We start from the raw sequence: 15,871 nt of genomic DNA, 5'->3' as shown, positions 1-15,871 counted from the left end.
CCCATTTCCTTTGGAGTTCTGAAACCCTGCACATAATGAGTCAATTAGGTACGAATAGAACAGTGGTTTTCAAACTTTTTCTTCCCACCCACATACCACCTTCAGCAATACCTTACTAATCACAGAGCATTGATGGCATAGGGAATACTTAAAGTGGTTACGTGAGTGGAAAGGCAAAGGTTAAGAACCACTAGGTTAGGGCTTTATTCTGGAGCATCAAAGGGTGAGGGGAAATTTGATAGTGGTCCGCAAAATGATGAGGGTTATGGACAGGGTAAATGCAAGGTGGTTTTTTCTACCGAGGTTGGGTGGGACAAGAATGAGAAGTCATTGGTAAAGGGTGAAAGTTAAAGGAAACCTCTTCACTTAGAGGGTGGGGAGAATGTGGAACGGAGTTGTCAGCAGAAGTGGTTTGATTTCAACATTTACGAGACATCTGGATCAAAATATAGATGGGAAGGGTATGGAGGGCTATCTCCCAGGTGTGGGACAATGCAACTAGGCAGAATAACAGTCTCGTACTGACTAGATGGGCCAAAGGGCCCGTTTGCTGTTGAATTATATTTTTCCGCAATTGTGGAAGAGGGTGCTCTCATAATTAATTCAAATTAATTTTAGTGTTAACTGTGAGCAGTATATCAGAATTCACCATACACTGAATGGATCAGGTGGGAAGAGTGCCATTAAGTATTGTGTAGAATTTTATTAATATCGTTCTACTATTTTAACAATCAAAGCTATACATTTTCAATAAACGTTAACAAGTGATGCCAGGTACTACTGAATGATGTTTCTCAGTGCATTGAGGCAATTCTCAGGGGCTGGATGGGATCCAGTACTGCTTGAAAGTCCAGGCTAAAATAACCAATGTCCATCTTAATTGGATGGGTCACAGAACTACAGAGAGCACAAGATTGGTCTCACATGAAGACACTTCCAAAATATTAATGTGCAGAAGACGTGGTGGTCCAAGGACATTTCTTCTGACAACGAATCAGATCAACACGTTGATCAGCTCCATCAGGAATCCAGGCCCGAACTAGGACATGGCCTATTCAACCTCAGTCTCTGAAACAAGAGAGAATTTCATCATCAGAAGTGCTAGAGTGCAAAGTGTGCACGGCCCAGGAGTCAAGTTCAACACAAAGTTGTGGTGGAACACTGTAATACAGTCATTGTACCGGTTGCCCCACCCCAATACTGTAACTCCTTCCCCTCAGGATCCAAAATAAAAGCAGTTCCACCCAATCCCCTCCCTCAGTACTGCTTTGGAATTGGGCCAACAACACGCAAGAGATACCTGTGAGTTTATAGAGATTAAAGCAGTGGTTCTCAGTACAGGGCACCGATCGCATCAGGATTACTTAAAATGGGATGTGAGTGGAAAGAAAAAGGTTGAGAACTACAGGATTAAAGCCTGTTATTCTCGACCTCTGGTCGGGTCTAATTGATAGCACCACAAAAATCTACGAAATGCTTCATTGAGTGAGAAGTGGGTAGTGATTGAGGATGTGGGGGAATAATATTCCAACATGTGTAATTTCCAACAAGAAAGATTTTGCATCTGGAACCTCTGGTTGAATTGTGATAGGAGTAAAACATGAAAGTGGTGATTGAAATATAAACACAACGCTGGAGAAACTTAGTAGGACAAACAGCGTTCCTAGTGACTGAACAGCAGCAGTTACCAGTAGGCAAGTCGGCCTCATTGGTGATGTGGTGTGAGAATAGCAACCCGAGTCTCAGCATAGACAAGACGAAGGAGATGATTGTGGATGTGTAACAGCATTGATTTACCACAAGTGGCTGAGAGGATCACTGGGGTCTCCCACCCACCCTTGTATCAGTGTGATCCTCCGAGATCATTGTCTGAAGAGGGCTTACAAAATCATTGAGGACCTCTACCACCCTGCCCACAGCATTTTTCAGGTGTTCCTGTCGGGGAAGAGATACAGGAGGATCAGAGACAGAACCACCAGGCTGAGGAACAGCTTCTTCCCATGGGCAGTGAGAATGTAAATGACCAAAGGAACGGTTCACACTGACCGCCCAAGATGCTCATTTATTTATGTATTTATTTGTATATATGAACCCTTGTCCTGCATATGTATTGTTTGTCTGTACGTGTGTCATATCTGTATGTGTGTCAGCGTGTTTTGCACCGAGGACTGGAGAATGCTGTTTTGTCGGGTTGTACTTGTGCAATCAGATGATAATAAACTTGAACCTGAAGTTTCTTAGTCTGTGTAATACGTTGCTTACAACAAGGTAGTCAGACCTGCTGAAGACAAGATTTAGGAGTTGTATAGGAAAAACTCAGTCATGTATGACACCAAATATTATCATGAATGGCGTAACGGTTAGCACAATGTTACAGCGCCAGCGACTCGAGGTTCGAATCCCCCACTGTCCGTGAGGAGCATGTTCTCCCTGTCTGCATGGGTTTTCCCCCGGGGGCTTCGCTTTCCTCCCACTGTTCTAAACATACCGGGGATGTATGTTAATTGGGTGTAATTGGGCAGCCGGGCTTGTGTGCCAAAAGGGCCTGTTACTTGCTGTATGTCTAAATTTAAAATTAAAAAATGGAAAATGCTGGAAACTTTAAGCAGCTGGGCAGCGCGTGTGGGGAACAGTCAACATTCTGACTAAAAGATCATTCCACAGACATGAGAAAGAGAGAAACCGGTTCGTCCAGGCACATTCTAAAGATCCTCTCACCTTCGTCAGTGGACTGCATGTAGCACTTGGAGAGCTGGAGGCCGGGTAAATTGTTGCAGGTGACCCGCTGGTCGTCCAATCGCTGGCCTTGCTTGTCGGCTAGCATGTCCAGGAGTTCATTAATTGGCCGATGAGAGCTGCTGTCTGCTTCATGGAAGGCAAAGAGCTCATTGAACCATGAGGTCCAGGCCAATAATAACATGATATCATTTGAAAAGAACATGAGCACATAAGAATGAGGAAAAGCAGTTGAACCTGCTCTACCATTCGATAAGATCACAGCTGATCATTTACACCAGTGGCACTTTCCAGAACTTGCCCCTTTAATCCTTCCAGGTAGTGGCATGGTTAGCGCAACACCATTACAGTGCCAACTACCTGGGATTCGAATCTCTCTCTGTCTGTAAGGAGTTTGTACGTTCTCCCCGTGTCTGCATGGGTTTCCTCCAGGGGGCTCTGGTTCCCTCCCACCCTTCAAAATGTACTGGGGGGGGCGGGGGTGGTGTAGGTTAATGGGGTGGCACAAATTTGTGGGCCAAAGGGCCTGTTACCGTGCTGCATGTCTAAATTTAAATTTATACACAAATACAGGTATAGTCTGTCTCGTATGTGTGGTCAGGACTCTTGGATAGAATTCCAAAGACTCCCCATCTGATAGGCACAGATATTTCTCCCCTCTGTCCTGAACACCCAAGCTCTGTTTTAATCACAAAGTTCAAGGCATTGCATCTGGAACCACATAAATTTTGTCAAACCCAGTGTATATTTTTCTAAATCTGTTTAGGGCCAGCTAATTTTTATCCACTTGCTCTTTTGCAAGTATATTCCTACTGAGGTAGGGAGGCTTAACGCGACTCAATATTTCAGAAATTGAAACCTCATGATAGTTGGAAAACAACAGCTGGATTGCCAGAGAGTTAAGATGGAAACTTGAATTGATGAATTGGGCTGGGATCAGATACGTAAAGTTGGGTGGAATAAAATTCCATTCACAGACTTGGTTCCATCAAATTATTGACCCTTAGCCCTGTTTGGAAAATCGATTGGACACATCTTTCATGTCAGACACATTCATGACATCACAAACAAGCCTGAGATTCTTTTTCTTCCGGGCCTGTTACAAAATCAAAAACACTGGATGGAAATCTTAAGAAAACCAGAGAAGGTAAGAAATATTGGACATCTCAACCCACATCCGTGGCAGGTCATTGACCTCAATATTAACGTTGTTGTCTGGAATTTGCCTTTGAAGTAAGAAAAAACATTTGACCTAGCTACGATCAAGGAGGTGGTACAGGAGCCTGAAGACGAACACTCAGGGGCACAAAGATGGCTTCTTCCCCATGGCCATCACCTTTCTGAACAGACAATGAACCCCAGGCACTTTCTCTTCTTTGTGCACTAATTCATTTTTAAATTGTAGTTTACAGCATTATTTGCTATAATTCTGCTGCAAAATAAATTTTGCGACACATTCGTGACAGTAAATTCTGATTCTAGGATCCTTCTACTGTAGGCAAGGCTAGAGCAAGGTTCGGGGCAGAGATGTACAATACATGAATGGGACATTCAGGAGAAATGTCTTTATCCACCAACAGAAGATGCTGGAAATGCCCAGCAGGTCAGGCAGCATCTGCGGAGAAAGGATTAGAGCGAATGTTTCAGGTCAATGACCTTTCATCAGGTTTGATGAAGCAGACCGCTTCTTCCCTCCACTAAATGGCTGTTTCTAGCAATTTCAATCAACTCCCCATCACAGAGAACCTGGTGCAATGTCCATGGTTGTAGAATAATCAATACCTGCATTGATTGTGCAGTGATCAGTGGGAGAAATTCAGCAGTTCGCATAGCGCTTAGCGCAGCATCAGAGATTGGGACCAGAGTTCGAATCCGGTACTGTCTGTAAGGAGTTTGTACATTCTCCCTATGTACTGTGGCCAGACAGTCTGGTATTAGAGTCCTCCTTCTGGTGCCACCTTGAGCTGGACATTAATTTGTCCTCCATTTGGAGGCATAGGCAGACAAATTAAGTGGCAGGAAGGGCACTTACCTGTTAAATGCGGCATGCATGGCTATGTTTCTTCTGGAATTTAATGTGAATATGAATCAGAAACAGAATTGATTGTCATGAACAAATCATGAAATTCATTGTTTTGCGGCAGTGCAAACATTCATATAAAACCCACTTCGCAATAATAAATAAAAATAATGCAAGAAAAGTCAAAGTGAGACAGTGTCTGTGGTTCGTTGTTCATTCAGGAATTTTATGTCTCTCCAATACACCCCCCCCCCGATGGTAGCAGAGTGAAGAAGGCATGGCCTGGGTGATGAGGATCCTTGAGGATTTCTTAAGACACCGCCTCATGTAGATGTCCTTGATGGAGTGAAGTCTGGTGCCTGCGAGTCAACAACCCTCTGGAGATTTTTTTCCTATCCACATTAAGAGCAAGTGCATACACACATTACACCATGGACACCGGCAGTGCGGAACAGTAGCCCATTCAGTAGAACCCTTCACGTTGGTAAATGAAGTGTTCTGTTCCCAACACAGGAAGCGGGATTCAAAACCAAGCCAGCATATCACCAAGCCGTGTCCTTGGTGCTGTGTGACATTTGCAGTGACAGTATTACCATTGTACTCACCACTGGCCTTGATGAGCGTTGATTTATTGGAGGGCGCTCCATTATCTTGGAGTTGGCATCGCTGGTCATCCATGCGGTTTCTCTGAACATGACTCAGCATGTTAAAGAACCCTTCATTTTCTGCTTCACTTCCCTGGGGTAGATAAAGAAGTTGATGAGTCATTGTGTGGATCTGGGACTGACAGGGGCACAAGTATCAATCCCTTCAAACCGTGAATGACACCCTCTTTGGGCATAAATGCCACCAACTCCTCCCAACACAGCTACACCCTCCTGCAGTCGGGAAGGTTCACAAGCGCAAGGCCACACAGATCCAGATTCAAGGAGAATTTCTTCCCCGCTATTAATAGACTCCTGAATGAATCTCACACAAGGAAAACAATGTGGCCTAGAGCTCACTGTGATGAGCATGGTCTCCTAACCACATTAACCATCCTTTTTCCACAAGCTGAACAAGCCTTGGCCTAGATTTCCACCTACTCTCAGTCACCCTGCAATGCAATACCCTCCCAAACTCTTCTTCAAATGCTCTATCAGTCTCAATCCTTTCTTCCATCCAGTAGCAAGTCTTCATCCTTCCTGTGATCAACGTTAAATCACTTGGAACCCTCTTGACATTGTGGATGATTAAGTTAACTCTGTGTTTGATTAGGTCAGAATCCATCCTGATGCTACACACCCTACTTATTCTCTTTGATCTCCATAAGAACATAATCAGATTCATTGTCAGAGAACATACATGACACCACATACAACCGAGATTCTTATTTTCTGGGGGCGCAGCAGAGCTATCACTCATTGGTAGTACAAAAAACTGTACACAGCGTATACACGTCAACAGATAAAGAACTGTAGACCGAAAACAAATGTAAACAAACTGAATGTGCAATACAGAGAGAATTTTTAAAAAATCAATAAAGTTCAAATGAGCCCCTGATCGAGTTTGTCGTTGAGGAGTCTGATGGTGGAGGGGAAGCAGCTGTTCCTGAACCTGGTGGTGCCAGTCCTATACCCCTTTTTTGATGGCAGCAGTGAACGTGCTCTGGGTGGTGTGGATCCTTGATGATCGCTGCTGCTCTCCGACGGCAGCATTTCATGTAGATGTTCTCGATGGTGGGGAGGGTTTTGCCTGTGATGTTCTGAGCTGTGTCCACTACCTTTTATAGGGCTTTATGCCCAGGTGTATTGTTTTCCCCGTAGCAGATCATGATGCAGCTGTGATACAATAGCCGAAATAAAATAAGAGCAGGAGTTGGCCATTCAGCCCGTTGAGTCTATTCCACCATTCAATGTGATGACGGCTGATTAGCTCATCTCCACATTCCTCCCCCCTATATCCCTTACTATGTAAACATCTATCCAACTTTGTCTTAAATATATTTAGATTTACTCATGACCAAGAATTAAAAATACAATCTTGCAGCTCTCTTCCTCTCCCATTCTGTTTCCCTGTACGTATTCGTACATCTTGGGTCTGAGAGTGAGTGTCAGACAAAAATGGGGCCAGGGATTTATTTCCAAGCAGTTTATAAATTGAGATCTTCATAAGTGATTAAGTGATTACCTCAATGAAGGCCTCAAGCCCGAAACGTTGCTTCTGTATCTTTATTGTTGCTACATAAAGGACCCAGCAGAACTTTTCCAGCATTTTGCCTTTTTACTCTTCGTAAGAATGAGTCTCCAATGTAGGATGAACTTTTGCAAGATTGCAATATAGAGACGGGACTGATGAACTCTGGGTGGTCATGTTTACTTTTTATACATTATGGAAATTTGGAAGGGTTTTTGTCAGGCAATTGAGGAACCCAGGAGTTGTCAAATACAGACTGGAGACCCTGAGAGTGGTCAACATAATTATCAGGACTGGCGAGCGGTTGCCTACTGCATCCGGTGTGGTCTCCTCTACATCGGAGGCACTGGGTGCAGACTGGAGGAGGGTCAGTGGGAGCAGTTCCTTTGGGTTCTCCCTGCCCGTGGGAAGAAGCTGTTCCTCAGCCTGGTGGAGCTGGCTCTGATCCCTCTGGATCTCTTCCCCGACGGGAGCAGCTGGAAGGTGCCGTGTTGGGGGGTGGGTGGGGGGGGGAGGGGGGAAGACGTTGTCAATGATTTTGCAATAGAGAGGAATTGTTCACAAGACACAAGGAAATGGGATAATCAGACGACAACATTAGAAGAATGTTCCAACTACCAAAACTAATACTGACGCAAAACCAGCCAATCCCTTTTACAATAGATAACCTTTCCTTTAGAGAATGGGAGAAAAAAGGGATCAAAAGAATAGAGAATTGCTTTTCGGGAAATAAACTATTATCCTTTGAATAAATGAAGGATAAATATAATATAACTCACAATACAGTGTTGGCATACTACCAACTGAAATCCTACTTGAAGGACAAATTGGGAAGCAGTCTGAGGTTACCAGAGGGAAGTAATTTTGAATATGTGATTACAGACACAATGATAATCAAAAAATTTATAACAAACATGTATATTAAACTACAAGAAAAGGAGAATGAGGAAACAAATGGTAAAACTAAACAAAAATGGGAACAAGATCTAAACATAAAGATAAAGAAGGAAACATGGGAGAAGTTATGCTCAGGAACTATGAGAAATACAATAAACACGAGGTTACATATGATACAATATAACTGGATACACAGGCTATACATTACACCTCAAAAGTTAAATAAATGGGACCCAACAGTATCTGACAGATGTTTTCATTGTAAAAAAAATGGGAACAACAATTCATGCAATCTAGACATGTGAGAAAGTAGAAAAATTTTGAGAAGATCTAAACCAGATATTAAATAAAATTACAGAAAACAATATACCAAAAAACCCAGAGATCTTCCTCCTAAGTAACATAAAAAATAAAGAATTTGGACTTGATTTGGATGGTGCACAAAAAAGATTTGTTAAGATAGCGCTAGCCGTAGCAAAAAAATGTATTATGTCAACCTGGAAATTGGAAGATAATTTGAGAATACAACGATGGTATGTAGAAATGAATAAATGTATTCCATTAGAAAAAATAACATATAGTTTAAGAAATAATATTGAAATATTTGAACAAATATGGGAGCCATACATGAAACACAATAGAGAAAACCTACCGGGGACATCTACCACCTAAATTAACGAAAGGAGAAGGAAATGAAAAGAATTGACTCAGTGGAATTTCTTGTTTATTTTTATTGAATGACAACATTGTTTGACGGGTTTAATGTATCTTAGATTCTGTACTTTAAATGAATGGGGGGGGAGGTAGGGAGGGTGGGATGGGAGGAGGGAGGGAGAAAATGACACTATATATTTGAAAAGGAAAATGTATGTATCTTGGTCAATGTGGTTTATAGTGTGAAAAATAAAAAAATTTTAATTAAAAAAAACATTAGAAGAATACTTACATTACGTCTGCAGTCATCGTCGACAACACTTGGTAGTTCCTCAAGCAGTTCCTCTTCATCAAACATAGAACTGCCAAGTCTATTAACATCTTCAGTTGATTCCCTATGGCTCATGATTGGGAGACAAGTGGCCACTGTTCACTGTGGGGGATTTCTGAGGACTGACCGAAGATCGCACTCAAAATCCTCACCAACTACCACTCAGGAAATCTCGGTCATCGTTTCTTCAGGGAGGTTGATCACCTGAGGGAGTGCTCAGTCCACTTCACTCTTCGATCAGGAACACCTGAAGACATGGACAGATCCTTCAGTTTGCATTCTAGCTCAATATGAAGGTCGCTCAGTGTGGAGTTTATAAACCCTCCAGTCCCCTCAATTCTGCCCTCAGCCCATGACAAGCATCCATCGGGATTAATGGGACATGGAGCTTAACTCTGACGCACATTTGATAAGCTCCTGATTAACTCTTTCAGATAGGTAAGGCCTGAAAATGCTGAACACAATTTTAGCTTCGATATTGTAGAAAGAAATTACCATAAAGGAGGGGAAAATAGATTTACAAGGATGATGTCAGAAATTAGAGCTTATTGCACTTAGGAAAAGTCACACCTCTCCCTTAAAAAGTAATGAAGGGTGACATGATAGAAGTTTTATTTTGAAAGGAACATTTTTAATGGGAGGGGTGGAATAGTGAAAGATACCAGCAAATCCAATAAGGGTTCGGAACAAAACCTCTTCACCCGAAGATCGATGTTACATGGAACTTAGGAACACATGTGAAGGGCTGCAGGTCAGGCAGAGAACATCAATGAACTGAAAATGATCATGTGGAACAGTCATGTACAAGGAAATGAGGAGAGATTCACGTGGACTTCAAAACTTAATGCTCCACACTCTCTACTTCTTTCTAAATCAAAACAAAAGAGCCTGAAGGTGTTGAAAATGTGAAATAAAAACTGGAGTTGAGAATGGGGGAAGAGGAGGAGTCACGTGATGGAGTAGTGGCCGGTCGGGGAACTCTAGCCCTCTCCAGAAAAGTAAAATAAAGACAGTGAAAAAACGAAGGCACAAACACAAAAACCAAAATAAAGGGAAAATAAAGGTGTGGAGAAAATGGCAGCGAAAAAAGAAAAGTCAAAAGCAACGGGAAGAAGAGAAGAAGAAAGGACGTCGGAAGAAGAAGGTGAAGGCCTTACCTGTCCGAGGAGGCCCGCTGCGGAGAGAGAAGCCCGCTCCCTAAGGTCAGTTGAAGTCCCAAACTCGGGACTACAAAAATGGCTCACAGAGTCAAGCAAAAGTGCGCATCGCACTTTGATATAGCATTCGTGCAAGAAACACACGTAACTGAAGAGGAGCACAAGAAATTAAAGAGAGATTGGATAGGACATGTAACAGCAGCGTTATATAATTCAAAAGCTAGAGGAGTAGCTATATTAATCAGTAAAAATGTACCAATTAAAATAGAAGAGGAAATAATAGATCCAGCAGGGAGATATGTAATGATAAAATGTCAGATATATTCGGAGTTTTGGAATTTACTCAATGTATATTCACTTAACGAAGAAGATCAAAAATTTATGCAAGATATTTTTTTGAAGATAGCAGACATGCAAGGGAACATACTAATAGGAGGGGATTTCAACCTTAATTTGGATTCAAACATGGATAAAACTGGGAAAAAAATAAAAGAAAGAACAAAGTAACCAAATTTATAATTAAATCGATGCAAGAAATGCAACTTTTGGATATATGGAGGAAACAACACCCAAAGGAAAAGGAATATTCATATTTTTCGGGTAGACATAAAACATACTCAAGAATAGACCTATTCCCGTTATCAGCTCGCATGCAAGACAGAGTTAGGAAAACAGAATATAAAGCTAGAATATTATCAGACCACTCACCCCTAATATTGACAATAGAGTTAGAGGACATCCCTCCAAGAATGTATAGATGGAGATTAAACTCCATGCTACTTAAAAGGCAGGATTTTAGAGAATTCATTGAACGACAAATTAAAATGTACTTTGAAATAAATACGGAATCAGTGAAAGATAAGTTTATACTATGGGACGCAATGAAAGCATTCATCAGAGGGCAAATAATAAGTTATGTAACCAAGATGAAGAAGGACTACATAAGGAAACCGAGCAGTTGGAAAGGGAAATAGCAAATATAGAAAAAGAATTAGCAATGAAGGAAGACACAACTAAAAGAAGAGAATTGGCAGATAAAAAAATAAAATATGAAACACTACAAACATATAAGGTGGAGAAGAACATAATGAAGACAAAACAGAAATATTATGAACTAGGAGTAAAAACGCACAAAATTCTAGCGTGGCAGCTTAAGACAGAACAAACTAAGAGAATGGTATTGGCTTCAAGGAAAAAAGACAAGCAAATCACATATAATCCAACGGAGATTAATGAAAACTTCAGAGAATTCTACGAACAATTATATCAAACTTAAAACGAACGGAAAGAAGACAAAATAGATGAATTTTTAACTAAAATTGAACTACCGAAATTACAGAGGAACAAAATAAATTAACAGAACCATTTGAAATAGTAGAAATACAAGAGATAATAAAAAAACTACCGAATAATAAAACACCAGGAGAGGATGGATTCCCAATAGAATTCTATAAAACATTTAAAGATTTATTAATTCCTCCCCTCCTGGAAGTAATCAACCAGATTGATAAAACACAAAGCTTACCAGATTCATGCAAAACAGCAATAACTACAGTAATACCAAAGACAGGGAAAGATCCACTCGTACCAGCGTCATATAGACCAATATCTTTACTTAACACAGATTGTAAGATAATAGCTAAACTATTATAAGATAATAGCTAAACAAATAGCTAAACAGATTAGTCGACTATATACCAAAAATACTAAATCTAGACCAAACTAGATTTATTAAAAGAAGACGAACAACAGACAATATTTGTAAATTTATTAACTTAATTCATGCAGTAGAAGGAAATAAAGCTCCAACAGTAGTGGTTGCTTTAGATGCAGAGAAGGCCTTTGACAGAGTAGAATGGAATTATTTATTCAGAGTACTACAAAAATTCAGCTTACCAGAGAAATATATTAATTGGATTAAAGCTTTATATAAGGGGCCATTGGTGAAAGTGACAGTAAATGGATATATATCAAAACAATTTAACTTAAGCAGATCAACAAGGCAGGGATGCCCACTATCACCCTTATTGTTCGCGTTAGCCATAGAACCACTGGCAGAACTGATAAGAACAGAAAATAAAATAAAAGGGATAAAAATAAAAGACAAGTAATATAAAATCAGTTTATTTGCAGATGACGTTATAGTATACTTAACAGAACCAGAAATATCAATAAAAGAATTACATAAGAAATTGAAGGAATATGGAGAAGTGTCAGGATACAAGATTAACAGAAATAAAAGTGAAGCAATGCCAATGCATAATGTGGATTTATCAAAATTTAAGAAAGAATCACCATTCAGATGGCAAACGCAAGCAATGCGATACCTAGGTATACAAATAAATAAAAACCTCGGCCATCTATATAAACTCAATTATTATCCACTAATGAAAAAATTACAGGAAGACTTAGAGCATTGGAAAGACTTACCACCAACACTAATAGGAAGGATAAACTGTATTAAAATGAAAATTTTCCCAAGGATACAATACCTATTTCAGGCACTGCCAATACACTTGACAGAGAAATTCTTCAAGGAGTTAAAGAAAATAATAAGGAAATTTTTATGGAAAGGGGGGAAACCGAGGATAGCACTAGATAAATTAACAGAATGGTATAAACAAGGAGGCTTACAACTGCCAAACTTTAAAAATTATTATAGAGCCGCACAATTAAGATACCTATCAGATTTTCATCAAACAAGGGAAAAGCCAGATTGGACTAGATTAGAACTAGATAAAATAGGGGAGAAGATACCTGAACATATATTATATAAATGGGATGAAAAATTGGTACAACATAGGAATTCTCCAGTATTACATCATCTGCTCAATATTTGGAAGATGATTCATGTAGAAAGGAATAAAACAAATTACCAACTACCAAAACTAATACTGACGCAAAATCAGCTAATCCCTTTTACAATAGATAACCTTTCCTTTAGAGAATGGGAGAAAAAGGGATCAAAAGAATAGAAAATTGCTTTTCGGGAAATAAATTATTATCCTTTGAACAAATGAAGGATAAACATAATATAACTCACGATACAGTGTTGGCATACTACCAACTGAAATCCTACTTGAAGGACAAATTGGGAAGCAGTCTGAGGTTACCAGAGGGAAGTAATTTTGAATATGTGATTACAGACACAATGATAATCAAAAAATTTGTAACAAACATGTATATTAAACTACAAGAAAAGGAGAATGAGGAAACAAATGGTAAAACTAAACAAAAATGGGAACAAGATCTAAACATAAAGATAAAGAAGGAAACATGGGAGAAGTTATGCTCAGGAACTATGAGAAATACAATAAATACGAGGTTACATATGATACAATATAACTGGATACACAGGCTATATACTACACCTCAAAAGTTAAATAAATGGGACCCAACAGTATCTGACAGATGTTTTCGCTGTAAAAAGGAAATGGGAACAATTCATGCAATATGGACATATGAGAAAGTGAAAAAATTTTGGGAAGATCTAAACCAGATATTAAATAAAATCACAAAAAGCAATATACCAAAAAAACCCAGAGATCTTCCTCCTAAGTAACATAAAAAACAAAGAATTTGGACTTGATTTGGATGGTGCACAAAAAAGATTTGTTATGATAGCCCTAGCTGTAGCAAAAAAATGTATTATGTCAGCCTGGAAATTAGAAGATAACTTGAGAATACAATGGTATATAGAAATGAATAAATGTATTCCATTAGAAAAACTAACATATAATTTAAGAAATAATATTACAATATTTGAACAAATATGGGAGCCATACATGAAACATAATAGAGAAAACCTACCGGGGACATCTACCACCTAAAATGACAGAAGGAGAAGAGAATGAAAAGAACTGACTCAGTGGAATTTCTTGTTTGTTTTTATTGAGTGATAACATTGTTTGATGGGTTTAATGTATCTTATATTCTGAACTTTAAATGAATGGGAGCGGAAGTAGGGAGGGAGGGGGGGAGGGGGGAGGGGGGGGAGAAAACGACACTGTAGATGTTCAAGAGGGAAAATTTATGTATCTTGAGCAATGTGGTTTATAGTGTGAAAAATAAAAAATTTAAAAAAAAAAGAGAATGAGGGGAGATTTGATAGATGGGGGATAGAGTAAATGTGGGTCAGCTTTTTCCACTAAGGGCAGGTGAGATACAAGGCAGATGACATAGGTTAAGGGTGAAAGGGGAAAAGTTTAGAGGGAATTTCTTCTCACAGAGAGTGATGGGAGTGAGAATATGGGCTCAATGTTAAAATTGAAGAAGAATTTGGACAGGTACATGGATGGGAGGTGTATGGAGGGCTAGGGACTGGGTGTAGGTCAGTGGGACTAGGCTCCATACAAGCTGTCCTTTCTGATGAGAGTGAAATCTGAAAGTGTGCGGATGCTGTGATTGAAGCAAAAACGGAAAAATGCTGGAGGAACACAGCAGGTCTCACAGCGTCTTTTGGAGGTAAAGACATAACCAACATTTTGGGTCTGAGCCCTTCTTCACAGTATAAGAGAGACAATTGTATTCAAAGCTGCGGGGGGGCGGGGGGGGGCACGGGGAGGAGTACAGACCAAGACAAAAGGTGTTAATTGGATATAAGGGGAAAGGTGAGAATGGACTTTGGCTCCATGAAAGGGGAGAGGGAGATGTGGGAAAAGATCCAGTAGTGGGGGTGTGGAGGGGCGTAACAGAAACCAGAGAAGTCAATGTTAATCCTATCTGGTTGGAGGGTGTCCAGGCAGAAGAGGAGGTGTGGTTCCTCTAATTTGCAGGTGGTGGTAGTACACGAGGCCATGGACACACATGTCGGCAAGGGAATGGGTTTCCGCTTACATGGTTTCTTTAGTTGTGGCAAAATTCTCCAGCTGCTCCTTCCATCCCTGGGTCAGAGAGGGTGTGCAAGCACTGAGCCTCGTCACTCCCAGCCATTCCAACAGCTTCCGAGGTCATAGGCACACGATTACCCGTGGTAGATTAAATGGGTCAGTCCTTCCAGACGTGGTCCACATTACACAGGGTGGAACGGTAGACAAGAAATCTGCAGAGACTGGGGTCCAATGCAGTGTGCAAAATGCTGAGAAACTCAGGTCAAGCTGCTTCCAAGGAAACAAAGATCATTAATGTTTTGGGTCCAAGCCCCCTCTCATTCTTCACACTTCAAAAATACTTAAAGTTAAATATCTACTCATGCAATTTTGGACGTTACTCAGACTTGAAGGGCTCACGCTTCTGTATCTTTCTCTTTGCTACGTTAAGGACACTGTTTGACCTGCTGAGTTTCTCCAGTATAGTGTTATTTTTTTTATCCCAAAGCTTACCCTGACATGAATAGAAATTTAGACAGTGTGTAAACTCTGCCAAATTGGACACATTAAATCCCATCTTAATTCTATGTTTGCCTAATCCTTACTTTTGTATTTAGATTTTTAAAATCCTAGCTTTGAGGTAAATACTCAGTAAATCCTGGCTTTGAAGCACTTACATTATTGGAAACATAGAAGTGAAATTTAAGTCACGTGTGTTGGAGGGGATAGCCGTTACGGCAGCTGGATTCCAGAGGCGAGACGTGTCGGCATCAGAGGAGCATTTGACCAATTGCAGCATCAGGCAGCCCTGTGAAGATGGAGTAAAGGGACCAACATTTTAATGGTTGGAGACATCCCTTGCCCAATGGGCACGGTTGTTGGAGATCAATCAGAGTCTCAGGGTACTGCTTGTAGCAGTTCCTCAGGGCAGTGTCTAAGACCCACCTGAAGTGCCAGTTGATGAAGTAGACAAAGACGATGTGATCAAACAATAATCATGGCTTTTATTAGCAGAAACTTATGGTACAATAATGAAAGACAATAGATGCATATACAGTTATATCCAAGGGGAGTGTCCTTAACAGTAGAGATA

General features: G+C 40.3%; 1 protein-coding gene across 1 annotated transcript; it reads right to left on the bottom strand.

The window, feature by feature from the left end:
• Positions 1 to 723: 723 nt before the first annotated feature.
• On the bottom strand, positions 724 to 15,031 carry LOC138756426 (Purkinje cell protein 2 homolog). The gene is made up of 5 exons (XM_069922923.1): positions 14,807 to 15,031; positions 8,775 to 9,060; positions 5,362 to 5,494; positions 2,719 to 2,862; positions 724 to 1,068 (listed from the first exon to the last, which is right to left on the bottom strand). The coding sequence occupies exons 2-5, from the start codon at positions 8,886 to 8,888 to the stop codon at positions 1,052 to 1,054; spliced, it is 408 nt and encodes a 135-aa protein (XP_069779024.1). The 5' UTR covers positions 8,889 to 9,060; positions 14,807 to 15,031; the 3' UTR covers positions 724 to 1,051.
• Between the last annotated feature and the right edge of the window lie 840 nt (positions 15,032 to 15,871).

The sequence above is a fragment of the Narcine bancroftii genome, chromosome 3 (genome assembly GCF_036971445.1).
Source record: "Narcine bancroftii isolate sNarBan1 chromosome 3, sNarBan1.hap1, whole genome shotgun sequence".
Taxonomy (NCBI): domain Eukaryota; kingdom Metazoa; phylum Chordata; class Chondrichthyes; order Torpediniformes; family Narcinidae; genus Narcine; species Narcine bancroftii.
This window is presented reverse-complemented; position numbering and strand designations above follow the sequence as displayed.

What these genes read in the sequence shown, in the direction of transcription:
- LOC138756426 (XM_069922923.1), bottom strand. Translation starts at nt 8,888, where the DNA reads ATGAGCCATAGGGAATCAACTGAAGATGTTAATAGACTTGGCAGTTCT. An exon ending in ACGATGACTGCAGACGTAAT is followed by an intron (nt 5,495 to 8,774) that starts GTAAGTATTCTT and finishes TATCTACCCCAG; the next exon opens with GGAAGTGAAGCAGAAAATGA. An exon ending in AACGCTCATCAAGGCCAGTG is followed by an intron (nt 2,863 to 5,361) that starts GTGAGTACAATG and finishes TCCATGAAGCAG; the next exon opens with ACAGCAGCTCTCATCGGCCA.